This window comes from Bos mutus, chromosome 21 (genome assembly GCF_027580195.1).
Source record: "Bos mutus isolate GX-2022 chromosome 21, NWIPB_WYAK_1.1, whole genome shotgun sequence".
In the NCBI taxonomy this organism is placed as follows: Eukaryota; Metazoa; Chordata; class Mammalia; order Artiodactyla; family Bovidae; genus Bos; species Bos mutus.
The window spans coordinates 47018941-47033201 of record NC_091637.1 but is presented as its reverse complement, the minus strand read 5'-3'; the positions used below and the strand labels follow the sequence as shown (position 1 = coordinate 47033201).

Here is a 14261-nt window from a genome sequence, read left to right as displayed (position 1 = left end):
TTCCCTATGATTAACTTTTTTGTCTTATTCTTTTCCATATATGTGTTATTAGTAATCTATCTAGGATCCTACACAAATAAAATAATTCTAAATACCATTAAAACTTTATGCACAATGATGTTCATCACAGAATTATTTTAAGAGGAAAATATAAGTAGGAAGAAGAAAAGGGGGAAAGGAGACAAAAAGGAAGAGGAGGAGGAAGAAAACGAACTTTTAACAATGAAAGAAAGTGGACCAAAAAGTGGACAGTAATTGTCTTGAGGGAGAAAAATAATAGACTATTTTGGTTTTCCTCTCTTGATTTTTCTACTTTGAGACTCCATGGACTGTAGCCCACCAGGCTCCTCTGTCCATGGAATTCTCCAGGCAGGAATACTGGAGTGGGTTTCCATTTGCTTCTCCAGGGGATCTTCCCAACCCACGGACTGAACCCGGGTATCCTGCATTGCAGGCAGATTCTTTACCATCTGAGCCACCAGGGAAGCCCTTTAAAATAAGCAGTGTAACATAAAATGTTAAATACCTTAAGGGAAGAAGAAAACAGATTAATAATTGTATTAGGTAGTTTTAAACTTTTTTAAACAATAACTAAAAATTCACTTTTAAAAGCAAATAAGCATATCATAAAGATCTTCTAAACAGCCCAAGATGCTTTATACCTGGTCAGTCAAATAAGTCCTTCAGAAAGAAAGGAGAATATTTTTCTTGAGTAGCTAAAGTAACATGGATAGTCCAACCATTTTCTTAGAAATATACCTATAAGTGTACATGTATAAGTGTACACATAGTTATAAGCTTATAAGTATATGTGTATATATGTACACACATATAATATATATATAATAATTATTATATGCATACTTTCTATAGTGCCATCCAATCATTCAGTTATTGCAGTCTTTACTGACAATTTACATAGTAACTTCCAGTAAAACTTAATATCATAATTAATTATACAGTTTAATTAGTAAACAACAATAGAGAAAAGTCATTCTGTATTTTACCTCATATTTTGGATATACGGTTTCCTTCATGACAGATACTGGAACAGAGAATTTGGGTGAAGTTAGATTCCAAAACAACTTTGTAACTCCTGGATAAGCAGACACCTTTGAAAATAACATAAAAAGGCTATTAGAAACTAATAAATAGCCCCTAGGATAAACACTCAAGCTTCTATCAAAATTAGTTCTAGTTCCTGAGAAAATGAGGTGATTGGTTCCACAGTCTCTGAAAATCTGGGAAAGACAATTGATCATACAATCTGATCTGATAAGATTAGCAAAAATAAAAAGTCAGCAGTTTCAAGTGATGCCGAGGATGTGGGAAACTAGTACAATCACACTAGAGGTAAACTGGTCGTTTCTAGTAAAATGGAAAAATGTACATGCCACACGATCCAACAATTTCACTTCTAGCTATATGGTCTAAGGAAATTCTTTCACATATGCATGAGGAGATATGTACAAGGATGTCGATACAGCATATGAAATAGCAAAATCATAGCCCAATCTAAATGTCAATTAATAAGTAGATGAATAAAATGTATTATATTCACTTAACTAAACACTGTAAAGACATTCCAGCACAAACATTATCAACCATAGATGGATCTTGTTGCTAAGTCACTTCAGTCGTGTCCAACTCTGTGCAACCCCGTAGATGGCAGCCCACCAGGCTCCCCCGTCCCTGGGATTCTCCAGGCAAGAAAGAACACTGGAGTGGGTTGCCATTTCCTTCTCCAGTGCATGAAAGTGAAAAGTGAAAGTGAAGTCGTGTTCGACTCATCGCGACCCCATGGACTGCAGCCTCCCAGGCTCCTCCATCCATGGGATTTTCCAGGCAAGAGTGCTGGAGTGGGGTGCCATTGCCTTCTCCGAGATGGATCTTAGTAGCATACTATTTAACAGTACAATAAGCATGATTTAGAAAGATAACTACAAAGTCACGTCATTTATATAAACGTTCCTAGAACACACAGAACTACAGGATTTATTGTTTAAGGTCACAAGTACACCTAATAAAATAAAAAATCATGGAGTGGGGGAAAAAACACAATTGTAACAGTAACTGTCCTTGGGTAAAAAGGAAGAGAAATGGAATTAAGAAGTACAAGAGGACTTAATCTGTTCTTTAAATGTCTTTTAAAAAAACTGAAACAAGTATGACAAAATGTTAATTACAAACACACATGTAGTCATGTGTTCGTTAGTTTGGTTTCTGTATTTGTTTCCTTCAACTTTTTCCAAATAAAAGTTGAAATTTTTTAAAAATTATTTGGGAGGTCAAGAGGAATCCCACAATGAAATGTGGAATATAACAAAACAATCTAATTGTATTATAAATATATGAAACAATCTCAATGAAAGGAGAAAGAAAAAATTGCTGACCTTAGTAACTTTGGAAATGAGTAAAGTATATAACACTACAGGCAAAATAAATTGTACATTGTGCTACACTGTAGTTGATAAGGTTATTTTCCACAAGAATATGGGTAAATAATTCTGAAATTTCTATACTGGAATAATTAGGTAAATGGATGGAGTGTGGGGGCAACCAGGTTTGTCACTAACTATTGGGAGTTTAAAGATTAAGCAGGGGACGAGGTTAGAACGATCCATGTGGTCGTGAATTAGAGGTGGAGACATCAGTATGAACTCATGAATAGCTTAAGTTAGACAAAGATGGTTACATATAGAAATATCACACTATGTGCATTTATTAAATTTATTATGTATATTAAAATATGTGTATTTATAGGAAGGAGTTATAATACAGACATGTATTTGTGTGAGCTGAGAAGGCCTAGAAGCAACAGAGACCTGGGGGCAACAAGCACATTCAAAGGCCAGATCTTAGTTTCTAATTACATTCTCCAATTAAGGGACCTGAGACTTCCTGTAGAAATGGCTGATTCTGTGGCCTGGCACAGGAAATAAGCAAGATGAACCTGGAACATCTGCACTGCCAGTAATTAAGTGTTAAAAAAAAATTCCACAGTGATAGGGTCTGTCAAAGGGACACAGGAGACAATTGAAGGAGCTCTCAATGACCAAAGCTCAACAGTCTTAGCAAAATAATAATAAATAGTATTAGAGTATAACTTGGGCTTCCCAGGTGGGTCAGCAGTGAAGAATCTGCCTGCAATGGAGGAGACTTAGGAGATACCGGTTCAGTCCTTGAGTGGAGAAGATCCCCTGCAGAATGGCATGGTAACCCAACTCCAGCATTCTTACCTGGTGAATCCCATGAACAGAGGAGCCTGGTGGGCTACAATCCATAAGGTTGCAAAGGGTCAGACATGACCGAAATGACTGACCACAACTCAAAGTATAAACATCTATGAGTCTTACTGATATAAAAAAGTGATTGAATAAATAAATGGGAAGAAGAGATATCCTGTCCAGGTGAATTCAAATTAGTTTTTATAGATAATCTGCCCTCAAGGAGATGGAGCGTGGCTCTTCGTTTCTTCATTGGGCTATATATAGCAACTTCTTTCCAGACTACAGTATGGAAGGGGAGCAAAAAAGAAAAACTTCACAGTGAAGCATTCTGGCAGACACTGCCTCAGCCGGACAATTAAGGTCAACATCAACAATGGTAAGTCATCACATTGGTAATATGTACTCTGGATATGATAGGATGAAAATGGCACCTCAGTGGTCTTCCTCCCAAAATCACATAACACACAATCAAATCAAAAAGAACATCATGTGAGACTTTGCTAGTGGTCCAGTGGTTAAGAATCACCTTGCAATGCAGGGGATGCTGGCTGAGGAGCTAAGATCGCACATGCCACAGAGCAATTAAGTCCATACGATATCACCGAGACCAGAGGCAGCCAAATAAAATAATAGATATTTTGGGAATAGTCTACAAAATATCTGACAGTACTCCCCCAAACTGTCAAGGTCATCAAAACAAGGAAGTCCCAGAAACTATCACAGCTGAGAGAAGCCTAAGGAGACATGGCAACTACATGAAATGTGGTATCCACTTCTATCCTGGAACAGAAAAAGGACATTACCTTAAACTAAGGAAATCCAAATGAAGCATGGATCTTAATTAATCATAAAGTATAAATATACTTTATGGTTATTTGGTTCATTGGTTTGAACAAATGTATCATACAGCTGTCAGATGTACTGGGAGTTTTCTAGGGCTACTGTAGCAAATTACCAGTGGATGGCTTAAAACAACAGAAATTAATTCTCTGAGTTCTGGAAACAAGAAGCCCAAAATCAAAATGTTGGGAGGGCCATGCTCCCTCTGAATGCTATAGAGAATTCTGCCTTGCCCCTTCCTGGCTTCTAGTGGTTGCCAGCCACCCCTGGCACTCCTTGGCTTGCAGCGGCATTGCTCCAATTTGCTTCTATCAGCCCATGGCGTTCTTCCCTGTGTGTCTATGTGTTCACAGGGTTTTCTCCTCTTATAAGGACAGTCATATTGAATTTAGATATGTAGAGCTTACCCTAAATCCAAGATGATCTCATTCCAAGATTCTTAATTACATCTGCAAAGACTCTATTTCCAAGTAAGGTCACATTCATGGGTTAGGATCTGGATATATCTTTTGGGTATGGAGAGGGAAATGGCAACCCACTCCAGCATTCTTGCCTGGAGAATTCCATGGACAGAGAAGCCTGGTGGGCTATGGTCTATGGTGTCACAGAGAGTCAGACACAACTGAGCAACTGAGCACATATCTTTTGGGGACCACTATTTACCCATCATTATTGTATTAATATAATAATAGGGGGAACAAAGTGGGAAATCTCCATACTGTCTTTGTAATTTTTCTGGAAGTCTAAAACTTTTCTAAAAAATAGAGTCTACTATCAATAAAATAATAATAATAAAACAAACAATAAAAGAAAAAATGTTTAAATAGTTGGAAGTGAAAAAATTAATCAGGCATTCATGACAAGATTTGAAGAATTGTGAGTTTTTTTAATTATAGCTGTTTGAGTCCATGGTATTCCTGGTAATTATGTTTTCTGTAACTTTCACTAACTCTGAGCAATACTTAATTGGACCAAACATTTTCCCCAACAAGATTTGTGGCTTCCCTGGTAGCTCAGGTGGTAAAGAATTTGCCTGCAATACAGAAGACCACAGTCCAATCCCTGGGTCAGGAAAATCCCCTGGAAAAGGGAATGGTTACCCACTCCAGTATTCTTGCCTGGAGAATTCCATGGACAGAGGAGACTAGACTGGCAAGCTACAGTCCGTGGCATCACAAAGAACTGGACACAACTGAGCGACTAAGCACGCACACATGCATGAAATCTTAACAGAATTCCTTGGTGGCTCAGCAGTGAAGACTCTGCCTGCAATGGGTTAGGAAGATCCCCTGGAGGAGGATATGGCAACCCACTCTAGTACTCTTGCCTAGAGAACCCCGTGGACAGAGAAGCTTGCTAGGCTGCAGTCCATAGGGTTGCACAGAGTCAGACACGTCTGAAGCGACTCAGCAGCAGCAGCACGAAACCTTAACAGCCACCATCTCCTGGAGCATGGCTGTTACACAGACTTTTAGAGTAATATCCAAAGACCCAAACACCGTAAATAAAAATTCACAATTATAAGCTGATACTGAGTCTTCACCACTTTTATTTCTCAACTAGATCACATTTCTTCTCTACCAACAGAGTATTTATTTAGAGAAAGGTAGATTTTTTCAGATGCTATGTTCATTCGTGTACCATAGAAATTCAAAATTGTTTCCATCTCATTCATCCTCTGTTTTGGTGGACACACTGCATCCCTTTATGCTGCATAGACCTAGAGTCAGGAATTCCTTGATAAAAGATGAAAAAACTCTTCCAAAATCAGTTGAAAATTCTTCTTCCAAAGATCACCTAGAAATTAAGATTTCAGATATTCAAATGATATGTCACATACAATGTGGTAAACCTTTCCTTGTAGTAGATAGACTTTCAGCAGCTTGAGCATCTAGAATAAAATTATTTCCCTAGAAGAAAGTAATATACAAGCTTCTAAATTTGAAGACAGAAAAATCTATCATTAAACAGCACTATTTTGTTCTCAAGGAAAAGCACCTATGCACTTTCAGGAGAGATATGTCAAATTAAACTAGCAAAGAAACACTCATCATGGTATACCAGTTTCCCCAACAATCCTCAGAACTTTCTAAGAGAAAATCAGGAAAACAGAAGCAGCCAGATCGGTGGCTGTTAGAACTTGACTGCAGAGCAAACTGAATTACTAACTATAATTTAGTAATTATGGAGCAGGGTTTCCCTGGTAGCTCAGATCATAAATAATCTGCCTATAGTTTAGGAGACCCAGGTTCAGTCCCTGGGTTGGGAAGATCTCCTGGAGACAGGAATGGCAACCCACTTCAATATGCTAATCTGGAGAATTCCATGGACAGAGGAGCCCGGTGGGCTACAGTCCATGGGGTCGCAAAGAGTCAGACATGACTTAGTGACTAACATACATACACACACACAACTATAAAGCAAGCTAGGTTAATTAGTTTAACAGCACCTGCACAGCTCCTAAGGTTACTATGTATATTACAACCCAATGTAATAACCATGTTCATACTAAAGACCCAATAGTTTCAGATTTCAAATGCAACGAACATTTTTAGCTGTACAAATGGTCATTTATTACACGTTCTTTTTAACTAAATTTAATTTTTTAGCACTGGTCCAACAACCATAATTTTTATTAAATTTTTAAGCTAATTATAAATTCACATGCAGTTTTAAGAAATAACACAGAGACTATCTTTTACCCAGTTTACCTCAAAGGTAACATCTTGCAAAACTGTGGTACAGAATCACAAACAAAATATTGACATTGATATAGTTAAGATATAGAACATTTTCATCACCATAAGTGATCTCATGTTGTCTTTTATAAACACACTCCACTCATTCCCACCCACTCCAATCCTGAAACCCTGGAAAACCCGAATCTGTTCGGCATTTCTGTACTTTTGTCATTTCCTGAACGTTATATAAGAATATCATCCAGTATGTAATGTTTTGGAATTGGTTTTTTCCAGCATAATTCTCTGAAGATTTATCCTTATAGTTTACGTATTCATTCTGCAACATGCTTAATAGTATTGATGGTTGCATGTTTATTTTGATTTTTTAACTGTCAAACTATTTCAGGGGTCTGAGAAGGGAGTTTTGTAGGCCTTTCCTTAACATTATAGAGCTATTCAAATTATCTATTAATATTTCATATTGAGTGAGTTGTGGTAGTTTGTGTTTTTTGAGGAACTGCTCTATTTTGTCTAAGTTGTCAAATTTATGTGTGTAGAGTTGTTTATTCTGTTCATGGGGTTCTTGAGGCAAGAATACTGGAATTGCTTATATAAATTGCTTATATTAACAACTGGATTTGCTTATAGTATTGCCTTACTAGTCTTTTGATGTCTGCAGGGTCTGCAGTGATATCTATTTCATTTCTAATATTGGTAATTTGTGTCTTTTCTGTTTCGTGTCAGTTTTGTAGAGATCAATTTTTTGTAAGAACTATTTTGTCTCAGTGATTTTTCTCTATTGTTTTCAACTTCAGTGATTTCTGTTCTTCCTTATTCTTTTCCACCGCTTGCTTGTGGTTTATTTGGCTCTTCTTTCTCTAGGTTCTTGCTTAAATTATTGATTTGAGACTTCTCTTTTTTAATTGGAAGCATTTAGTGTTATAATTTTTCCTCTTGGCATTATCTCTGTTCCACAAATTATGATACGTTATATTTTCAATTTAATTCAGTTTAATTGGTTTTCAAAGTACTTTTTAAATTCCTTGATACACCCTCTTTAACCCATGAATTAATTATACCTGTATTGTTTAGACTCCAACAGTTTGGAGATATTTCTGTTATCTATGCTATTGATATCTAGTTTGATTTCATTATGGATTTATCTTGGTATATCTTCTGCAGGAACTCATAAAGAGTAAGTATTCTGCTCTGATTTGGTGTAGTGTTCTGTACATTTCAATTAGATCCTGTTAGTTGAGAGTCATTGATTTTTCTGTATCCCTGCTGATTTTCTAGGTTCCCCAACTATTTAGAGAGGAGCATTGAGGTCTCCAATTGTAATTGTGAATTGTCTATTTCTGCTTTCAGTTCACCAGCTTTTGCTTTACATGTTTTACAATTCTGCTATTTTGTGCACACGCTTTTTAAGACTACTATGTCTTCCTGGCGGGTTGACATTTTTGTCATAATGTAATCTCCTTCTCTGTCTCTTGCAACTGTCTTTGCTGAGAGGTCTACTTTATCTGATACTAACATAGTCACTCCTACTTCTCTTTGATTAATGTTTGTATGACTTATCTGTTTTATTCTTTTACTTGCAGCCTCTCTAAATCATTATATATGAAGTCGGTTACTTGCGGATAGTAAATAGTTGGGTCATTTCTTTTAATCCACTCTGCATTACCTGTCACTTAATTGGTGTATTTAGACCAATAATATATTTAAGTTAGGGATTTCATCTGTCATTTCATTTTTGTTTTCTGCTTGTTCTCTCTGGTTCCTCTTGTTTCTCTGTTTTCTTTTCCCTGCTTTCCTTTTACATGGACGTATTTTAGAATTCCACTTTTATTTATCTGTGGTGTTTATGAATACGCCTCATAGATTTTTAGTCTTGCTCTAGGTGTTACATTATATAAACATAACTTATCAAAGTCTACTGATGTCTGCACTTTACCAGTTCAAGGGTATGTAAACCTACCTTCTTTTATGTCTCCTTTCTTCATTTATAATGCAGTTGTCTTAAACATTTCCTCTCTATACATTTAATGGTATGGTAATTTTTGCTTCAACCGACAGACATCATTTAGAAAACTCAAAACGAGGAGGAAAATTCTTTATTGCATTTACTCACATTTTTGCTTTACTTATTTTTGTTCCTTCTAGATATTCCAAGATTTCATCTTTCATCATTTAAGAACATCCTCCAGGCTTACTTTCAGGGTAAGTCTGTTGGGTGACAAATTCTCTTACTTTCCTGTCATCTGGAAATGTCTGGATTCCCCTTCATTCTTGAAGGATATCTTCTCTGGATATACAGGACTCAGGGCATACCGTTCTTTCCTTTCAGCATTTGAAAAATGTTCTGCCACTTACTTCTGGCCTCCATGGTTTCTGATGAGAAATCCATTATCACTCCAACTGTTTTTCTCCTTGTAGGTAGCATATGGTTTCTCTCTTGCTGCTTTCAAGATTCTTTTCTTTGTCATTAGTTTTCAGAAGTTTGACAATTAAGTGACTTGGTTCATATTTCTTTGGACTTTTCCTGCTTGGAGTTTGCTCAGCTTCCTGAATATGCAGGTTTAAGTCTCACTAAAATGGGGAAGTTTCCAGTCATTATTTCTTCCTAAACATTTTCAGTCACCCCTCTTCTTTTTCTTCTCCTTCCAGGACTGTGATAACACAAATGTTAGATCTTTTACTTTAGTCTCACAATTAACAGACTCCTGAGGATCTGTTAATTTTTTTTTCCCTTTAGTCTATTTCTCTTGGTTGCTCAGACTGGATAAATTCTACTATTTTATCTTCAACTTCACTTCCTATCTCCTCCATTCTACTTTTGAGCCCATCTGCCAAGCACTTTACTTTGGTTATTATATTTTTTGAATTCTAAAATGTCTTCAGTTTCTTTACTAAGTATCTTCAATGTTTTTTACTAAGACCTTCTATTTCCTTTCTAAATCTTCCTATTTTTAAAAAAATTTTTCAAGTGTGTTCATAATTATCACTGAAGCATTTTTAGGATGATGGCTTTAAAATCATTGTCAGACAATTCTAACATTTCTGTCATCTAAATGATAGCATCTATTGGTTACCTTCTTATATTCAGTTTGAGATTTTCCTAGTTCTTGGGATGGATTAGCAATTTTCTATTGAAATTCGGATACTCTGCTATGAGATTCTGGATCTTATGTAAACCTTCTGTTCCAGCTGACACTCTGCTGGGCCTCCTCTGATACCATTGCAGTGGGGAGGGAGAGAAGTGGCTCATTACTACTAGGTGGGAATGCAAGTCCAGGATCCCCATGTGGTATCAACTGATACCATAGAAGGGAAACCTCATGACCATTCTACCAAAACGAAAGTCCCAGCCCCACACGGCCTTCTTCAACACCACCCTGTCAGAGGTGTGACAGTGCCTTCTCGTATTCTGTGGCACAGTGGTAAAGAATCTGTCTGCCAATGCAGGAGATCCAACAGACGCTGGTTCAATCTCTGGGTTGCAAAGATTCCCTGGAGAAGGGAATGGCAACCCACTCCAGTATTCTTGCCTGGAGAATCCCAAGGACAGAGGAGACTGGCAGGCTACAGTCCCTGGGGTCCCAAAGAGTCAGACACAACTGAGCACACACATTACATACTTTGTAAAAGTCTAGTTTTCCTACAAGGCCTTTGCTGGTAGAAGTGAGGGAAGGACCAGGGCCACCATTTTTTCTGTGATGTTTGGCTAGGGTAGCTATTGTTTAAAAATTGTGTCGTGCTAGGCTGCCCCTTTCCTGGTTCTTTGGCTAAAAAGAGTAGGCTTTGTTTGGACTTCTTTGTGTCTTTACCTAATTTTCTTTCCAGGTTACCAGGTTTTTTTTTAACTTGAAATTATAAAAAGGATTTATCAAAGGATATACGAGGCAGAAAAGGAAACTCAAGGAACTAACTTGCCACCGTGTCATTTCTTGGATCCCGAAGTTCCTGGTTAGAGTCTCAGTCTCTGCACCTTTCAGATCTGCCCTGTTTGTAACACCCAGGTTTCTACTTGTACTTCGCAGGAAGAATAGGAAAAAGAACTTCCACTGCATCATTCACAGCAGTGGAAGTCTCACAACTAAGTTTCAAGAAACCACCTCTTGTATGTGTATTAAGTTGCTTCAGTCATGTCCGACTCTTTGCAACCCCATGGACTGTAGTCTACCAGGCTCCTCTGTCCATCGGATTCTCCAGGCAGGAATACTGGAATGGGCTGCCATTTCCTCCTCCAGAAAGTGAAAGTGAAGTCTCTCAGTCATGTCCGACTCTTTGCGACCCCATGGACTGCAGCCTACCAGGCTTCTCCATAAGGATCTTCCCAACCTAGAACTCAAACCCAGGTCTCTTATGTCTCCTGCATTGGCAGGCAGGTTTTTACCAACTGTGCCACCTAGGAAGCATATTATCAAACAAGAATATCCATAATTATGTTTAAAGGCTATTAAAATAATCTCTCCTTTTTCAACCACATATCTGCATGAAGCCAGAATTTTCCTCATACAGTTCAGTCAAAACAACTTATCACAAAATTGAATGCAGAAGCAAGCATAAGAATCCAGCTGTCATCCATTAAGCCAAGCATTAGAGATTTGCAAAAAGTACAACTCCAGTTTTACACTACTTCTTTGTTTTAAAAAATATAATTATTTTTCATAAAAAATATAGCATGTTAACATATATTATTTTAGTAGTGTTATTTTTCATTTAGAAAATAAACACTTTAGCATTTTCCCAGTTTTAACTTCCAACATTGCAAATCTCAACAGATACAAGCCACATAAATAATTATTGAAGTCCTCAATAATTTTTAAGAACATAAAAAGGGTCCTGAAACCAAAAAGTTTGAGAGCCTATGAGATAGAGAAAACTAACATTAAAGGAAGCTCTTACTTCCTCTCCCAAGAGTTGTAACTGTGGTTTGTGAGCACTCGGGCCAGTTCCTGGTATCAGTTCAGGCAGTATCCCTGCTCTTGTTGGAACAACAGCAACATATTCTTGACTGACATCCATAACAGGAGCTCCGTGCAGTATTCTACAGTGTGAAAAAAAAATTTTTTTAAGTCATTGATAAAGCAACAGGTATTTACTCTCGTTTTATATCTCTATGAAATAAACACACTGACATTTGATATCTACACTAAATGAGACTTCACTGGTGGCTCAGCTGGTAAAGAATCCACCTGCCAATGCAGAAGACACAAGAGATGCAGGTTCGATTCCTGGGTCAGGAAGATCCCCTGGAGAAGGGAATGGCTACCCACTCCAGTATTTTTGCCTGGAGAATTCCATGGACAGAGGAGCCTGGCAGGCTGCAGTCCATGAGGTCACAATCAGTCGGACACAACTGAGTGCACGAGCGTGCATGCATCTATGCTAAATAGATACCGTGCTGAAGGCAGATAATTCAAAACAGGGAATAGCTCAGAAATAATTTATGTTTGCTTCTGAATGTATTTTAGTAGTAACCTTTGGGTGGTTTTGTTTTATAATATAGTAATAATAAGTTCACTCTATGAAAGTCTCATTACAACAGAGGTAAAAAGTTTCCTACCTTCTGATTCCTAACCTGCTCCCCACTCCAAGCTCATGGGAAATGGTTTCATTTCTTAGCCCAAGGCAAACCATCACCCTAAGCAGAACTGCCTGCTCACATTAAGGTTTTTCTTTCTTGATTCATATCTTGCCAGGATGAACAGAAAACAGTCATGGCATTAGGTCTTTACTTCTGGGCTACCAACTCTATATAGGGCTTCCTGAGTGGCTCAGAATGTCTTCCCTGTAGCTCAAAAGGTAAAGAATCTGCCTGCCAATGCAGGAAATGTGGGCTCGATCCTTGGGTTGGGAAGATCCCCTGGAGAAATAAATGGCAATCCCCTCCAGTAATCTTGCCTGGAGAATCCTATGGACAGAGGAGGCTGGTAGACTACAGTCCATGGGGTCGCAAAAGTGTCAGGCACAACTTAGCAACTTAACAACAACCAACTATATATACATAAGAAGAATATACATAGGAGGTTTAAAACTTATCAACAAAAGCTTGAATTAAACCAAGAGATGAGGTAAATCAAAATCTGAAGGCAAAATGTGTCATTAATGACTGACTTACAGATGGCTTGAAATAACATTTTTGTATTATAACACTGTACAAAATGTATAAAGTGGAACTACACTGACTATAGCCATATTTCAGTTTCACTTGAAAGTGGAGCCTATGTTCCCTCGAACGTTTTGGTATACCATTACCTGAACAGACAATCGCTTTAGAGCCACCAAATGTGAAAACAAAGCACACACATCTCAAACTGCCTGCACATAACAATATGCTGAAATCCTCAGAGTCTATCATGTCAAACCAGCTCTTAAAAATCAGGCCCACCCAAAGCTAGGCTGGAGAAGACAGGGCTTTGCCAAAATAGGTTCATGGGGAAAAAAAGCTTCCTACCTCACCCAGTTAAATATCTGAATTCAAAGAGAAGGTAAAGCTCAACTCCCAGCACACTGTCATTTGACATCCAATCCAATATGCTTTCCCAAACTGCTGAGGATGGAGAGGTGACGACTCTCCTGCAGCCAGTGTCTGAGATGTGTCTTAAGATCTACTAACCAGATGCACCCACATGCAATCTAGAAGGCTATCATGTTCCCGCTGCAAGCAGTCATGGCAACACTGAGTTCTGTAGCAGCCTTCCCGTTACATCTTTTGTGGGTAGGCTTTTTTGCCAGTGAATGTTTCAACAGACATGGCATATCTCCAGAGTCAAAAGCTGTGGCAGGAGAGGCCACACGACCTCTGAGTCTCAGCTAAAGTGGTATGTTGCCAAGGTTGGCCTCCAGCTTTCCCACCTTCCTGACTCTGCCAGAAGGAGCAGCAGGCATGGAAGCCAGTTAAATGTGCTATATGAGTTATCTCTGGAAAGTCCAGCCTGCATAGAGCCCATTCTTCCAATCTTTCCATTGATTTTACAAGCATCGTATTCCCATTACCAGATTCCTTTATGCTTAAAATAGTTAAAAATGTTTCTGTTTTCTGCAACTGGATCCTCACTGATATATCCAGCAAAAACAAAAGAGCGGGATATTGCATTGTCTAGAATAACGAGCCAAGAGAGTACATACATGAAGATTAGGGAGGAGAGGGGTGACTTACGAAGCTACCTTGAGGCACTGCTATATCTTTATCTGGCCCTAAGCCAAAGCTTTTGACTGTGTGGACCACAACTCTTCTGGAAAATTCTTAAAGAGATGGGAATACCAGACTACCTGACCTGCCTCTTAAGAAATCTGTATGCAGTTAGAACTGGACATGGAACAACAGACTGGTTCCAAACCGGGAAACCAGTACATCAAGGCTGTATATTGTTACCCTGCTTATTTAACTTATATGCAGAGTATACCATGAGAAATCCTGGGCTGGATGAAGCACAAGCTAGAATCAAGATTGCGGGAGAAATGTCAATAACCTCAGATATGCAGATGACACCACCCTTATGGC

At 38.1% G+C, this 14261-nt stretch overlaps 1 protein-coding gene across 1 annotated transcript in view; it reads right to left on the bottom strand.

The window, feature by feature from the left end:
* The window catches only part of TTC6 (tetratricopeptide repeat domain 6), a 198591-nt gene that overhangs the window by 90130 nt on the left and 94200 nt on the right, over positions 1–14261 (bottom strand). The window contains exons 7-8 of the mRNA XM_070358765.1: positions 11660–11801; positions 1008–1112 (exon numbers count right to left, since the gene is read on the bottom strand). Coding sequence (XP_070214866.1) covers positions 1008–1112; positions 11660–11801 — 247 coding nt within the window. The remainder of the gene's footprint in view (positions 1–1007; positions 1113–11659; positions 11802–14261) is intronic.